The 15,003-nt window shown below is 35.3% G+C and overlaps 1 protein-coding gene across 2 annotated transcripts; it reads right to left on the bottom strand.

Annotated features, from left to right (window-relative positions):
* Window positions 1–1,037: 1,037 nt before the first annotated feature.
* Window positions 1,038–11,393, bottom strand: LOC110028589 (probable histidine kinase 3). 2 transcript variants are annotated; one of them, XM_020730498.1, is made up of 12 exons: window positions 10,877–11,393; window positions 10,448–10,711; window positions 9,908–10,077; window positions 9,608–9,820; window positions 9,335–9,521; window positions 9,191–9,242; window positions 8,856–9,085; window positions 8,657–8,755; window positions 7,472–8,568; window positions 6,448–6,809; window positions 1,498–1,638; window positions 1,038–1,390 (listed from the first exon to the last, which is right to left on the bottom strand). In XM_020730498.1, exons 1-10 carry the CDS (start codon window positions 11,270–11,272, stop codon window positions 6,545–6,547), a joined length of 2,973 nt encoding a protein of 990 aa, XP_020586157.1. In that variant the 5' UTR covers window positions 11,273–11,393; the 3' UTR covers window positions 1,038–1,390; window positions 1,498–1,638; window positions 6,448–6,544. The 2 variants fall into 2 exon arrangements, with proteins under 2 accessions (XP_020586157.1, XP_020586156.1); XM_020730497.1 differs by lacking the exon at window positions 1,498–1,638.
* Between the last annotated feature and the right edge of the window lie 3,610 nt (window positions 11,394–15,003).

The raw sequence follows: 15,003 nt of genomic DNA, 5'->3' as shown, positions 1-15,003 counted from the left end.
TCGTGTGGCTCAGATAAGATGGGTGTCAGCACGGGCAAGAAGCCCGTGCATAGATAAAATATTTGGGGACCTTAATATACAAATAGGTGGGTTTGGGTACCTTGGTATGTAAAAACCCCAACTTTAATTTTAAATTTATAGTATAATAATCATTTTATCCTTCAAAATACCATATTAGTCTTAAAAAAATACTTAATTATAAAAATCTCATATCTTTGAAACCTGAAATTGGAAGTAGTACACATAAATTCTACTACTCCGAACTCATTTGGTAAATATGTCTACACGAGTATCCCAATTGATTGCCGCACTCTCAGAAGCACTCGATTAGTGTCCTTAGATACATACATACCAACCAATTTCTACATATTTACATATCCAACACCTCAATTTCGATTTTTACATTTACATCACCCAAATATCTCATATCATATAAAAAATGCCACTATTTTAATTTTTAAAGAATATTTTTCATGTATAGTTAAGACGGTAAATACATAAAAAACGAACTCATTTGGTAAATATGTCTACACGAGTATCCCAATTGATTGCCGCACTCTCAGAAGTACTCGATTAGTGTCCTTAGATACATACCAACCAATTTCTACATATTTACATACCCAACACCTCAATTTCGATTTTTACATTTACATCACCCAAATATCTCATATCATATAAAAAATGCCACTATTTTAATTTTTAAAGAATATTTTTCATGTATAGTTAAGACGGTAAATACATAAAAAAATGATGTTTAGGTGTTAGATATGTAAATAAAAGGAATAGTGGTATATAAATCTTTCTATTATATATATATATATATATATATATATATTACTTTGTCTCCTCACCCCTACTGAGCAGCACAGGTTGTGGGCAATCATGTTTCACACTCAACCTATTCACCCAAAACTGTTACATATTCACCCCTTCAAGGCAGTTAGACTTATTCATCTTATAAACCAAACCAAATGAATAATATCTTACCCTTTAACAAAATGAGGAAATAAAAAAAAAGGCAATCAAACTTTTACAACTACTAAATCAGCAACAAACATCCAAGCAATAAAGTATTGAGAAGTTCATATGCATTAACCTTCACGAGAGTAAACAAATAAAAGGAAGATGTGAGATGTGAAAGACTATGCATCTCTATACACTCTAATCATAATTGGCAGAGGGAGCCAAAGAATTTCCCCCAGTTGCCACCATATTTATTTTACACTTCAATCTGCTGCACAAATCTTTAAACCAGGAAGAGGAGTTCCTCCCTCACTGTACAATGCTGACATGGAATTCAACATCAATAACTACTTCTACATCTTTACACTGACTTGGCTTTCATCTGTACCAGAAGTTAGTGAGCTCCCTTCGAGGATAAAAGTTTCTTCTGAGTGCAGACATGCATTTGAATAAAGCTTATTTCAGAAAATTGAATTCAACTGATAGAAACATGGATAATGTAAGAAATGCAGAATTTTATTCTCAAGCTCTTACATTGATAAATGATGGTTGGCACTGTATTCAATAATTTCTGATTAAAAAAATGCGCCTTCTCGTAAGTACTTTAAGTTGAAACATAGAAAATAGCTCCCTTCGTCGTAATTTTTCATGTATGGTAAAGATGGTCAGATGATTCTGTTGATAATGAAGTTGTACTTTAGATAATTAGATTGGTTACAATATTGTAACAATTAATTTGGGTATGCGGGATAGCGTGGATTGGCTTTATTACCTCTATCTTAGCTTAACATTATTTGGGGATCCATAATTAAAGATGGTTAGAGCTGTGTCGGATCAGTGAGTCGAATTCTTTGAAGCATTGTTAGTGGGATATAAAACAAATTCGGATCTTTGTGTCACTCATTTAGAAGCATGTAACTTATTAAAGGATAGGGGTGCTATCATTATCAATCTTATTAGGTTCTCAGTTATTTTATAGGTTTGCCAATCATACTGTTAGAATTCTATCACACACACACAAATACTTACATATTCAAATGTTACAAGGTGGTGATAAATGACTGAGAAGTCAAGTATAGATATATGTAAGCACACATGATCTCGTGGCATATAGACGCTAGCATTAAAAACATTACAATGACGCAAATTCGTGATTATAAGCATAATGGTAATATGGACTCTTTTGTCTTCTGACACTCATACTACTGCTGTAATCACTATATGTTGATATAAACTCACTAAAAAACCTGTCTGTTGCAATATAAATGACAAAGTATTATGACATGTAACGAGACAAGAAGGGACCTTATTAATCGCTAGGCCTGTATGATATTTTCCAATTTAACTATTAGTTCATTGTAATTTTTTTTGTGTTGCATAGCTTTGCTTTTGCCGCAATCCTTTTAATTTCGTTTCGTCGGATGTTGCTCTATGCCTCTTTATTGGACTGTGATAATAATAAAATAAAATTTATTTTTTTTGCTCACTTTTATTGTTCATAGTATTTGTATACACGTTTTTATTTTATGAGTAAGAAATAAATAAATAAATAAATAAATATATATATCAATTTACATACATACCACACAACTTTTCATCACACTCCATATTGCCAGAGTTCATAACCTTTTGATCCAGGTCCCGGGATGTGACAAACTGAGCTTTAAAGTTGTCTTCATCACACTCCATATTGCCAGAGTTCATCACCGTTTGATCCAGGTCCCGGGATGTGACAAACTGAGCTTTAAAGTTGTCATTATTTTTAATTTAATTTTAACCATAATAACGTGTCATAAAAGAGAATATTACTATTGTTGTTGAGAATTGGACATTATATGGAGTCCTATTGGTAAAAAGGTAAAAATGCTGTAATACCCTATTTAAGCCCATGTTATGAATGTATATGAGGTTTTTCAGAACAATTCTTTCTTTATGGTATCAGAGCCAAATCCTAGCCGCCACTCCTCTTACTCTCTCTCACCCACCCCCTAACCCTAGCAATCTGCAGCTACAGTATTGAGAAGAATGAGACTGAGGAAGAATGATGTCGGGAGTAAAAGTTTAAGGCAGAACGGAAGCAGAAGGGCATCATGTTCTCTTGCATCAGTTTCCAGGTGAGACTAGCGATCAAGAAAGAAGAACCAGGAAGCTATAGAAGACCTCGTCAGAATCACCCAACTTGGTTATATTTCATGAAAAATTATGTGTTCGCTTACTTTAAAGACTTCCACAAAAAAATCCAAACTCAATATGGTACAACAGTGAAGGTATTGAAGTTTGATAATGAGATAAAGTATACCAACAAAGCAATTAGGGAATACTTATTAGCACAAGAGAACAATATCAGACCACATGTTTTTATACACCGACACAAAACAGAGTAGCTGAGAGGAAAAATAAAGACCTTCTAGAGGTAGCCCAAAGAATGATGATCACAATGAATGTCCCAAATCACTTACGGGGGCAAACAATTTTGAAAACTGCTCAATTGATCAACAGAATGCCCTCGAGGGTGTTAGATTAAAAGTTTCATTGTCAGATGTTAAAATAAGATAATAGCGGGACTCTTCCATTGAATGTGAAAGAAGATAATAGCGGGATCCTTCCATTGAAGGTGTTTGGTCGTATATGTTCTGTGAAAGATAACAGACCATCGGTAGAGAAGCTGGATCCCAGAACTGTGAAATGTGTGTTCGTAGGTTATTCTTCTACATAGAAGAAGTATGTCTGTTGGAGTTTGATAAAAAAGAGACTGTTTGTGAACATGAATGTATAATTTAGAGAATTTAAATCTTACTATACCCAAGAGGTGACCTGACGCTTTAGTGACTCACTAGATACTGAAGATATGAGGTAAGGAGGTGAGTAGCAATTGTGAGAGAGTGATACACGTTTGAGCAATGCTATGTCCTGTGATGCTTGAGGTACCGAAAAATGATAGGAATGAAACCAGAGGTTGTGGGATTCAGATTGAAGGTAAGCTAAGGGTGTATACTTGGAAAAGGAAACAAAATGAGGGGATTGTGCCTGAAATGCCACTTGTTCCAGCTAATCTCTTGTCAAAGTCTTGCTCGACTCTTGAGACACCTACACTATCTACCTCTGACTCAGGACCCCAGGTGATATGATTCCTCCTCCTCCTTCTCCTTACCCCCAACATTTAAGAGGACCTCCCGCAGCAATGCGAAACATCCTCCTGATTGTTTTGGATGGGAACATGACATTGTTAATTTTGTTTTATATTATAACATATCACATTTACATGGAGCATTCATTGCATCTTTAGACACTGTCTCAATACCCAAGTGTTAGCAGGTTGCTAAGGAGGATCCCAAATAAAAAGTGCCCATGCATGAAGAGTTTAGGGCTCTGGATAAAAACCGAACATGAGAGATAATGTCACTACTGGCGGGGAAAAAGACAATTGGGTGCAAGTAGATATGCACAATAACACAAACACTAAAAAGAAAGGTGAAGTGGTAAAAAACACAACCGGTGGCGAAAGAGTACAGCCAAACATATGACATTGACTATGATAAAATTTTTACTCCAATAGCAAAGATGAGCATAGTGAGGATATTAGTTTCTCTAGCATTGAATGTTAGGTAAAGTTTATACGAATTTGATGAGAAGAATGCATTTCTTCATGGCGAGTTACTGGAGGAGATATGTATAGAGATACCACCAGGATTCGATACAGTCTAGATAGTGGGGTAGATGTACAAGGTCAGAAAGCCACTGTATGTCTTGAAACAATTTTCTTGAGTCTGAATTGACAAGTTTAGAAAGGTTATGGCGGGCATGGGAAATTAGCAGATCAATGCAGACCATACGGTGTTCTTCGACAATATGAAGGTCACACCACTATACTTGCTATGTATGTTGATGACATCATTGTCACTGGTGATGATGATGCAGAGATTGCCCAACAAAAGGTAAGATTAGACAATGAATTTGAGGTAAATGATTTTGGACAACTCAACTATTTTTTTGGGATTGAAGAGGCCCGTGGATCTAAGGGGATAATATTATCTCAGAGAAAGTATGTACTAGATCTCCTCAAGAAAACAAACATGTTGGAGTGCAAACCTATAGTCTCTTTAATTGACCAGAAGACCAAGTTGAGTGTAGAGGTAGGAGAATTAATTGATCTTAAGAAGTACCAGAGATTGGCGGGCAGTCTGATCTATCTGTGCCACACTCGACTTGACATCTTTTTGCAGTGAGCGTTATGAGTTGCTACATGCATGGTCCAAGGATATATGGATGCAGCGTATCAGATTCTAAGATACCTGAAGAGTGCACCAGAGAAGGGGTGTTGATCTTCAAGAAGGATGGTCTCTTAGAAGAGCAAGAAACAGTCTGTAGTAGCAAAGTCAATAGCAGAGACATAGTACAGGGTCATGGACTTCAGAGTTGCTGAGATGATGTGGCCGAGAGCCTTATTGGTAGAGCTCAAGATGGACCAAGGAACTCAAATGAAGTAATGGTGCCATAACAAGTCAGAAATTAACATTGCCAACAACCCAGTGCACCACGATAGAACCAAACATGTGGATATTGATAGATTAATCATCAAGAAAAAGTTGCATAACGAGCTACTAGAGCTCATGTCGTGTAGCCACTAGAGAGCAAGCGTTCGATTGCCTCACTAAAGGACTTAGTTCATTAGATTTGTCAAGGTTATGTGACAAGATATGTTTAGTGGATATCTTTTGCCCATCGTGAGGAAGGGTGTTGAAAATTGGATATTATTTAGGATCCTATTGGTAAAAAGGGAATTATTGAGGAAATCTAGGGATTGCAAAAAGTTGTAATACCCTATTTAAGCCCATGTTATGAATCTACATGAGAGTTTTTTTGAACAATTATTTCTTTAATTGTTTGCCTCTAATGAACTAATAATAGAGTGAAAACAATAACAGTAGTCAAATTGGGAGAGCAGGACTAAATGAAATGTTGTAAAAACAAATAAATATAATAAGAACCTTAAATGATTTGGACAAAAAAACATAGAGCAAAAGATGCACTGAAAAGCATGTGAGCAAATGGATTGTGATATAATAGAACTAAATGCTCTTCCCGTTCAATGACATGCTGAAATAAAGCCTAGTAGTTGAGCAATTTAGTCACAGAAAGTAAAATTACTATTACAAACACTACAAATATGCTATGCTTGAAATGTACTACACCCCTAGCGGTTAAATTGCTGTTAATTCTAATTTTATCTGCTTATGTGGATAATATTAATAATCTATAACTTGCTTTAGAAAATGAGATTTGATCACTTTCAGTTATTTAGACAAAAGCAGCTGGTCCTTATTTGCAAATTAAATTTATATTTGGGATGGTACATCGTAGAATACGAATTTCATCCCTAAACCTCAAATTTCAGCTTAAATATTTCTATAATAAGCACCAAATATAAAGTGAAAAATAATAACTACATACTGCATATTATCTCATAATTGTGAGAGCACTTACTCATCAAATAAACAAAGAACTCGATGAATTCTTGATGCTGAAGTAGAAGAGCCCTCTTGTCAAAATCCTCTGGTATCACTAAATGCATTAGGCTGACCTACTGAATCTTCTTAGTGTTTGATTTAAAAAATCGTGCCACTTCCCTATAGAGCTGTTCTCCTTCAAATGGCTTTGAAACATAGCCATCCATTTTACATTTCAAGCACTCCTCGTGTGTCGCCTGGATCACATCCGCCGTCATGGCCAATATGGGAACATGCCAATTCAAGACTTCACTACAAGTTTCGAAAGAAACTTCGCCATGCTTAATGTGATCATTTATATTAGCCTCCATCTCACGTATCCTTCGAGTCACCTCAAACCTGAAAAAAAAAAAGCCAAATGTAACAATTATATGACCATTAGTTTAACAGATAAATTTTACTGGAAGACTCACATAGATACCTTAATTACATATCTAACACCTAAACATCAATTTTTACATATACGCCGCCTTATCTATGCATGAAAAGCTGTATTTCACTTTTTAAAGATCAAAATATTGAAATTTTTTGTGATATGAAAAATGATAAAATTTTAATGGAAGATTCATATACATACCACCCAATTCAATGTATTTACATATCTAACACATTAACTTAAATTTTTACGTAAATGCTGCCTTAGCGATGCATGAAAAGCTGTATTTCACTTTCTAAAGGATAAAATAGTGGTGTTTTTGATTTTATATGACAATTTTGGGGGGTAGAAATGTAAAAAACAAAGTCTAGGTGTTAGATATGTAAACATATACGAACTAGATGTTATGCATATAAATGCCCCTTTAATACATAACATTAATTTTGGGGGGTATAAATGTAAAAAACAAAGTCTAAACATATACGAACTAGGTGTTATGCATATAAATGCCCCTTTAATACATAACATCTAGAGGATTAACTGATCCGAAATAAAACAGCGTTCTCCCAAAGCAAACAAAAAAGTATCATTGGTTCTCACCAAGAGAAATGCAAGAAAGACATACCCATCCATTTCAGGCATTTGAATATCCATAAAGCAAGCATCAAACTTGTGTGGAGGCTTGAGCATCATTATAGCCTTTTTCCCACTATCTGCACAGATTACTTCAGCTCCATACTTCTTCAAAGCACCTGCAGCTACTCTGAGGTTCACTATATTGTCATCCACAACCAGAATCTGCCTTCCTTGAAGAAGACTGCTTAAAGACAAACCAGGAAGTCCACCACTTATGAAGTTATCCTTGCCTCCACTTCCCATGGCACGTTGCAAAGATACCAGAAGCTTACTTGCTCTTAATGGCTTCATAATCACTGTAGAATCATATTCCATATAATTTGCTGAACCATTCCTAGTCGAGTTACAAGGATTTGTCAATATAAAAAGTTTTCGAGCATCAAAAATTTTCTCTTTCCTTAGTTTGTCCATAAAAAGTGGATTTATTAACCAAGCCTCCTTGTCAACAAGTGCCATATTAACAAACTTTGCTCCATCTGCTAGCAATGGAAGGGCTTCATTTAGATCCCCAGCTAGCTTGGATTGTATTCCTAGCCGTTGGAGATGATATTTCGTAACCTTTGCACGGGCTGGCCTGTGATCAACTACCAAAGCTGTCATTCCTTGAAACTCTGATGGTTTGTACTCATTCAAGTTGGCTCTTGCTCTAGATAGAATGGCAGTAAAAGTGAATGTAGAACCTACTTGAGGCTCACTAGAAAAACCAATCTCTCCCTTCATGAGATTCACCAAGCATTTGCTAATGCTCAGCCCAATTCCAGTGCCACCATGAATCCTTGAAATTGAGGGCCCAAACTGCATGAATGGGGTAAATACTCGGGACTGGGCTTCACGAGGGATCCCCACTCCAGTATCTTCAACAGATATGATCAGGTTTATGAGGTCAGAAGATGAAGATGAGCGAAGCTGCTGAAATCCAGGGTCTTGGTTGAAGATATTAAAGTTCGCCCAGCTTTGCCTTCTGTCAACCACTCGAAAACCACTCAAGCTGTACAAGGAATATCCCTTCTTTTCCTCTTCTAATGAGTAAGTCATTACCTCTTCTACAAGATGAGCAGTTAAAAATATGTGCCCCTTCTCCGTGAACTGAAAACATGAGATGAAAAATTGGAATAAATCAAAATACAATAATTGGAGACCAAGCCCAATTTTTAATTACATTTCTAATGCTTACTTTGATAGAATTACCCATCAGGTTGGTGACGATTTGACGCACCCTTCCTGAATCACCAATTAGAGTCTCTGGAACCTGATCAGAAACATACACTGCCAACTATACTCCCAATTCCGGCAGCGATTCCACAACATGAATCCATAGTCAGTTTTGTTAACATAATTAGATAAAAAAAATCTTAAAAATTGCAGTTAGTTACCTCAATTCCTTTCTCATGAGATTTACCATAGAAGAGTGACAGGACATCATCAAAAACAGCCCTCAAGTCAAAAGGAGCAGCCTCAAGCTCAAGCTTACCAGATTCAATTTTTGCCTGATCAAGGACCTCATTTATAAGTGACACTAAAGCCTTCCCACTAGCTTGAGCAGTTCTAACATAATCTTGTTGTGTTATATCAAGATCAGTGTCCATGAGCATTTGTAGCATACCTAAACAACAATAGTCAAATGGTAGAAGCTCTACGAAGAAGATTCAAAGCAGTATGAGCAGCAGAGATTCAACAAACAAGTAACCATCTAGTATTTCATCCTTACCCAAAACACCATTCATAGGGGTTCTGATCTCATGAGAAACGGTCGCCAGGAACTAAAACATAGGCATCCGAACAAGTTTACACTCAAATAATAATTTTCTAATACAACCACTTATCATATAAAACAAAACAATTAGGAAATTACCTGTGATTTGGCAACGTCAGCGGCCTCTGCCCGCTTTTTAAGCTCCATCATCTCTCTATAGTCATCTTCCACTTTGGCTATGCGGTTGACGGTAGCATGAAAAATGTAGCCAATTAACAGAGCAATAACAAGAGCTCCAAATGATGTTGTAATTGCGAGCCACGGCAAAGGTGGATTTTGCTTGAATCTGATTGCAAAATTGTCACCAATTATGACAATGTTTTGTTTAATTATTTCAAATAAATTTCCACATAAGAACACAATCTCAATTACCTGCAGTGCATCTCATGTTTTCTCATTGGGTCCCCAAAGTTGAGAGAACTTTTATGGTTTATGCCTTTATTGGTAATGTTTGCGCCATACATACTAATAGGTTCATCATGAGTAGTGGTGTCATATACATTAACCATAATAGACTGCTTACAAGCAAGCTGGTGAAGTAACTTATCTACCAAAGCTTCAACATCAAAAATTCCACCCAAGTACCTGCCAAAATTTCCTGAAATGAGCTTCTGAGAATAGAAAAAAGGATTCTAGCATTATATTTGAGTGAGTAATCAAAATGCATCGCACCCAATGGCTGCTTGGATTCTCTCCGTTGAGGTTGCATCTAAAGGAAGCTCTCTCTTATAGACGGCATATGTAAGGATGACACCGAGACGGTTTGATTTTACAAGCCTGAAGGGAGCTGTTAGAACCCCCTTCCCTGATGACCTTGCTCTTAGAATATTTTCAAGGTCCTCCTGCACAAGCGAATTTTTTATATTGCATTCATATTCATAACAAAGGGTGAGTTCAAATATAAAACCGCCATTTTTTTTAAAATATGCCATCAAAAGTTGCAGATTTTCAGATAATTCACTTCAGTGTAGACAAAGATAGAGTTAGATGTGTCAGCCATGAAACTTCATACGTAGCATAAAATTTACAAGTTTTCACAATTTCATTAGCACAATTCGGCTAATGAAATTTCTACTTAAGAAAATCACTAGCTTAGTCATGGATTTTTAGGATACTGACATTTTAATCACATGTAATGGCCTAAATCATGTTATCGAGTGAAATGAAACTTAAAAATTAGTAGTGGCAGATACACTAAAAGAACAGCTTTACCTTTCCCGACAACATATCGAGTGAAATGACATGCTTATATGCATCTTGCGCGAATATAACAGGAGCATATTCTGCTTGTAACGGTGATGCCTCCTGTGCCTCAGCAGCCAGATATTGTTTCTTAGAATACATCACCTTAATAGTCCATCCTTGTTTTCTCTCAAATGCCTCTCTCTCAGAATGTAAAACCTTAACAGCATAAGCTACACCGCTTGTTAAGGGTCTCTCAAAAGCAGTTCTTTCAGCATATCTTGCAAAAGTCGCCTGCTCATTAACGATTTATATTCAAATTGTCAAAATCTAAGTATTCACAAAAATGGCCAAATTCAAAAAAAAAAAAAAGTTCCTTTAGTAATAATCAACAAGAAAAAAGCAAAATAGAACGGGTGAAATGTAAAACAAAGAAAAGATTGTAAGATAAGGTATTACCTGATCGATGGCGGATGGCTCTTTAGCATGATGAAAGGTTGAAATAAGAATTGCTAAAGCCTGAAGATGGTTCATGCTGACATTGAATTGGTCCTGAAGCATCCGAGCTCGTTCATCACACATACTGGCCAGTGTCTCCTTCCTCTTCTCAACAGCTTGTGAATGCATGAACCAGAAAATCCATAAAGAACTAAGCAGCCAACCTACAACCCATAAAAAGAGAAGCTTTCTCCACCAAGTCTCCCTGATCCTCTTTGAACCAAAATAGTGGCAGTATATGTGGTTCTTCCAACCCTGCAGAGAGAGCTCCTCTGCCCACCATAACCAACACTTCCCCTTTTTACCCAGAAAGCCACTCTTCTGCTCCATGACTCCAGCATCAATAAACCAGTTCATGGGGATATCATAGAGATTCCACAACCAACATACTTATCAAAATTCAATTTTGTAACAGCCAGAAAAATCATCCAGAGTAGCACTTTTGAACTGAGGAACTCAACAGTATGCTTGCAATGAAGAGCAAAAACTAAGTATTCATGATCTTTTGAACTGAGGAACTCAACAGTATGCTTGCAATGAAGAGCAGGATGTGAAGAACCGGAATGATGCGGTCGTCACAGTTGACTTGAATATATGAAAAAAAAAGGAAAAACAAAGTTTTCAATCAACTAAAAGCCAAATAACATGGCTAAAAAATCAAAAGCTAAAACAACAAAAATGAAAAGTCCACTTGCAAAACGAAACAAAATTGGCACTTAATGAAGGCATTGAATAGTTGGATAACCAACTTAAGTACAGCAGCCAAAAACAGACCTCCCAAACAAGAAGGGAGGAGCAAAAATCATACCATTTTTTAACTTCAAGAGCAAGTCTCAGCTTCATTCTAACCAGCAAAATAAAATATAAAACAGAAAAGCTTGAAAATTTTAGAGATAGACAGAACACCAAGTACAGCCACCACAAAGCAGATCACACGCAAGTTATTGAAGAATCGAACCTAGAATCGAACATGAACCGTATCATCATTGCAGGTTTTGGCTCGAAAGGGGGCGGCAGAAGAGATGATGGTGATAAGAAGAAACTGGAGGTAGCTTAGAGATGACTATTAGGAGGGATCCTGAATCATTGGTTCCGGGAAAGTAGATTCCTTTGAGAGAATGATGGGGGAATAAGGTGGGGAGGGATGTCTGATTGCCATGTCCATTATCTATTCTAAATGAACTCGATTAAGAAAAAAATTTCAAAAACAGGAGAGCCTCAATAAAATAAAGTGTAAGATAAAGCGCCAGAAAGGTATCCACGCGAAATCCCCCACTCACCAGAAATAACTTCTCTTTCATGTGTTTCACCCTCAATCATAGCCAGTAGCCAAGCATAAACGCAAGTGCTCCTACGCCCTGCTTCTCTGGTCTCTCTTTCTGACCAGAATGCCCTCTGCTTCCTCCTATTCCCCAAGATAGAGAAAAGCTTGCTCCAGTCCAGAGGTCATCAAAGTGGGTCTTAACCTACTGGATAGGTTTCGTTTTGTGAATGACATGAATAATTCGATGTGGAAGAAGAAGAAGAACAAAACACTAATGATAAAGATGATGAAGATGATGATAAATAGAAAATGGAAAAAGAGAAGTTACAGGAAGAGAAGCGAGACTAAGGGGAAGGGGTGAAAACGGGGAAGGGAAGAGGAAGTGCGTGAAAAAGGTGAGGCCTTTAATGCTTGTGTGGAGTTCTTGAGTTCTTTTCAGATATTGAATAGCTTGGAGGAGAAGAAGAGAAGGATGGCGAAGGGAGACGGATGCGCTTAAAGAGGTGAAGCGTTTGCGCTGAAAGTTGAGCAAAATTTGAGTTTTTTTCAGAGTGGATAGCTTGGTGTGATGATAAGGAATGATAAGATGTGGGGACACCATGGAACTCCACCATTTGAGACAGCCTATGATTTTTGTACTCTTGTGTAAATCTAAGCCAAGTTGGAGGGTCTTTTTGTTTAAAAAGCTTACTGTTCAATTATGTCCGGAGGTCTGCGTCTTCTTTATTGCTTCCCTTCAATTATGCCTGCGAGGTCCGTCTCCCTTTAGTTTTATTTTCTTTTCATCCATGAAATTAAAAAAATAATAATAACCGAAGTATAAAAGATTTTATTTATTTTACCCGGAATTTAACATCTCTATGTAGGGGTGTAAACGAACCGAACACGAATGAACAGAACTAGTATTCGTGTTCGGTTTATTTGAAATTAGTGTGTTTGAAATTAACTCGTGTGTTGTTCGTGAAGTTAATGTTCTTGTTCGGTTTGATTTATTTGAAATATGTTTGAAATGTTTAAAATGTTCAAATTCTTCGATATGTTTGAATTATTCGAATTGTTTGAAATCTCACAATTTGATTGTATTGTTTGATTTGTTCGAAATCTTTCAAAAACTTAAACCTATATGATGTATTGTTTGATTTGTTCGAAATCTTTCCAAAACTTAAACCTATATGAAATTAATTCTTAAACTTGTATGAATCACAACACAAATGCAAAATAATTAAAGTCCAACTCACAATAAAATCATAATATCATATCTCATCCATAAAAAAATCAGATATAGAAAAAATATGCGAGATTTCACTCCCAAAAACTATCTTTCACTCAAACAAACTAAATAAATCTAAAAGTGATATAAAAAAATTAAAGCTAAGAGACGAACTTAAAGATAAATACGAAATTATAAAATTTAATATAGGCTAAAAGACGAACCTGAAGATCAGAATATAATTTATAAGATTTATTTTTTTTAAATATGATAAATTTTTAGAATATATAATTATTTTGAAAATATGATAATTTATATATATATATAAGTATTTTAAATTATTTTATATTTTGAACAATAACGATTCAAACACGATTGAACAAATGATTGTTCGTGTTTGGTTCGTTTACAAACCGAACGAAAAAAAAATTATTTGTGTTCGTCTCGTTTACTTATCGAATGAATCCGACAGAACACGAAGTGTTAACGAACAACGAGCTTTTTTGACAACCTTATCTGTATGGCGGTTTAAACTTACAATTGTACTTGGAATGAGAATTTTGTATTTATGGAGATGTTTTGTGGAATAAATCCACAATATTTGATGAAAGATACCTGCAATGACTTTTTCTCACTGCTTCATTTTTAAGATTGTCTTCATAATTATGTTTGTTTGATATTTTCTTATTATTTTTTTACTTATTCAGAAAGAAAATTACTTTTTATAATCATATCTACTAAGGGTTTATTTGGAGCAGCCAATATATTGTGAGAAAGTTGTTACAGAAAAGTTGTATGTTTGTTTGTTTTATACTGTTGTATAGTAGCTATGCTGTAACTGTTTATGAATAAAAGACATTTTGTTGATGTCTTGTTGTGTTGTCCAAATTAGAATAATTCATACATCAAAATAGAAATTACATTTCGAATAAAAAAAACTCATAAATTCATAAAACTATATCTAGAACTTACATCTCATTTAACAGTAACTAAAGCAATAATAAAAATAAAAATAAAAATATTTAAAAAATAATTAAAATTATCAGAATATTAATTTTGAAATACAAACAATTCATTTTACAATGTAGCTCTTTTCCAAAGACACTCTCCACACATGATCACTAGCTGAGATAATATCGTTTAACTGATCCGCGCATCTAAAGAAGTTTGTCTTCTACTGATCTATTTCTTTGACACCTGTAAAATTTTCTCCCATAACTATTCTCTTTTTGTTATAGAAGCAGAGAACCCTACGATTAACTTTTGCAGTACAAGGTTCTAGAGGCATCAGGAGTCGTCGAGCTCACATTTTTTAAAAAGTTAAATTCAACAAAGATAAATTAAATTGCCTTAAAAATATAAAGATTTATAAAACAACAAAAATATATTTGAAACAACAAATACATAATTAAAGATTTATAAAATTGTGAGGCTCATAGTAAAGATAAATCGAAGAATGATTCGTCATTATAAGAAAACAGAAGATTTTAAAGAAATGGACACTTGGGTGTCTTTAAACAATATAATATTGAGCTCGTATCCATCACAAAAGTGTATCACCATAAAGACCCTCTAAAAGAACCCCAATAGTCATGTGATTAAAAAGAAGAGGAA

The sequence above is a fragment of the Phalaenopsis equestris genome, unplaced genomic scaffold (assembly GCF_001263595.1).
Source record: "Phalaenopsis equestris unplaced genomic scaffold, ASM126359v1 Scaffold000516, whole genome shotgun sequence".
In the NCBI taxonomy this organism is placed as follows: domain Eukaryota; kingdom Viridiplantae; phylum Streptophyta; class Magnoliopsida; order Asparagales; family Orchidaceae; genus Phalaenopsis; species Phalaenopsis equestris.
Note: the sequence above shows the minus strand (reverse complement) of the source record. Positions and strands in the feature narration are given on the sequence as shown.

Coding starts and splice junctions, on each gene's coding strand:
- LOC110028589 (XM_020730498.1), bottom strand. CDS start 11,272: ATGAACTGGTTTATTGATGCTGGAGTCATGGAGCAGAAGAGTGGCTTT. Junction 9,086..9,190: donor CCCTATGAATGGTGTTTTGG/GTAAGGATGAAA, acceptor ATTGTTGTTTAG/GTATGCTACAAATGCTCATG. Junction 8,569..8,656: donor TGATGGGTAATTCTATCAAA/GTAAGCATTAGA, acceptor TCATGTTTTCAG/TTCACGGAGAAGGGGCACAT.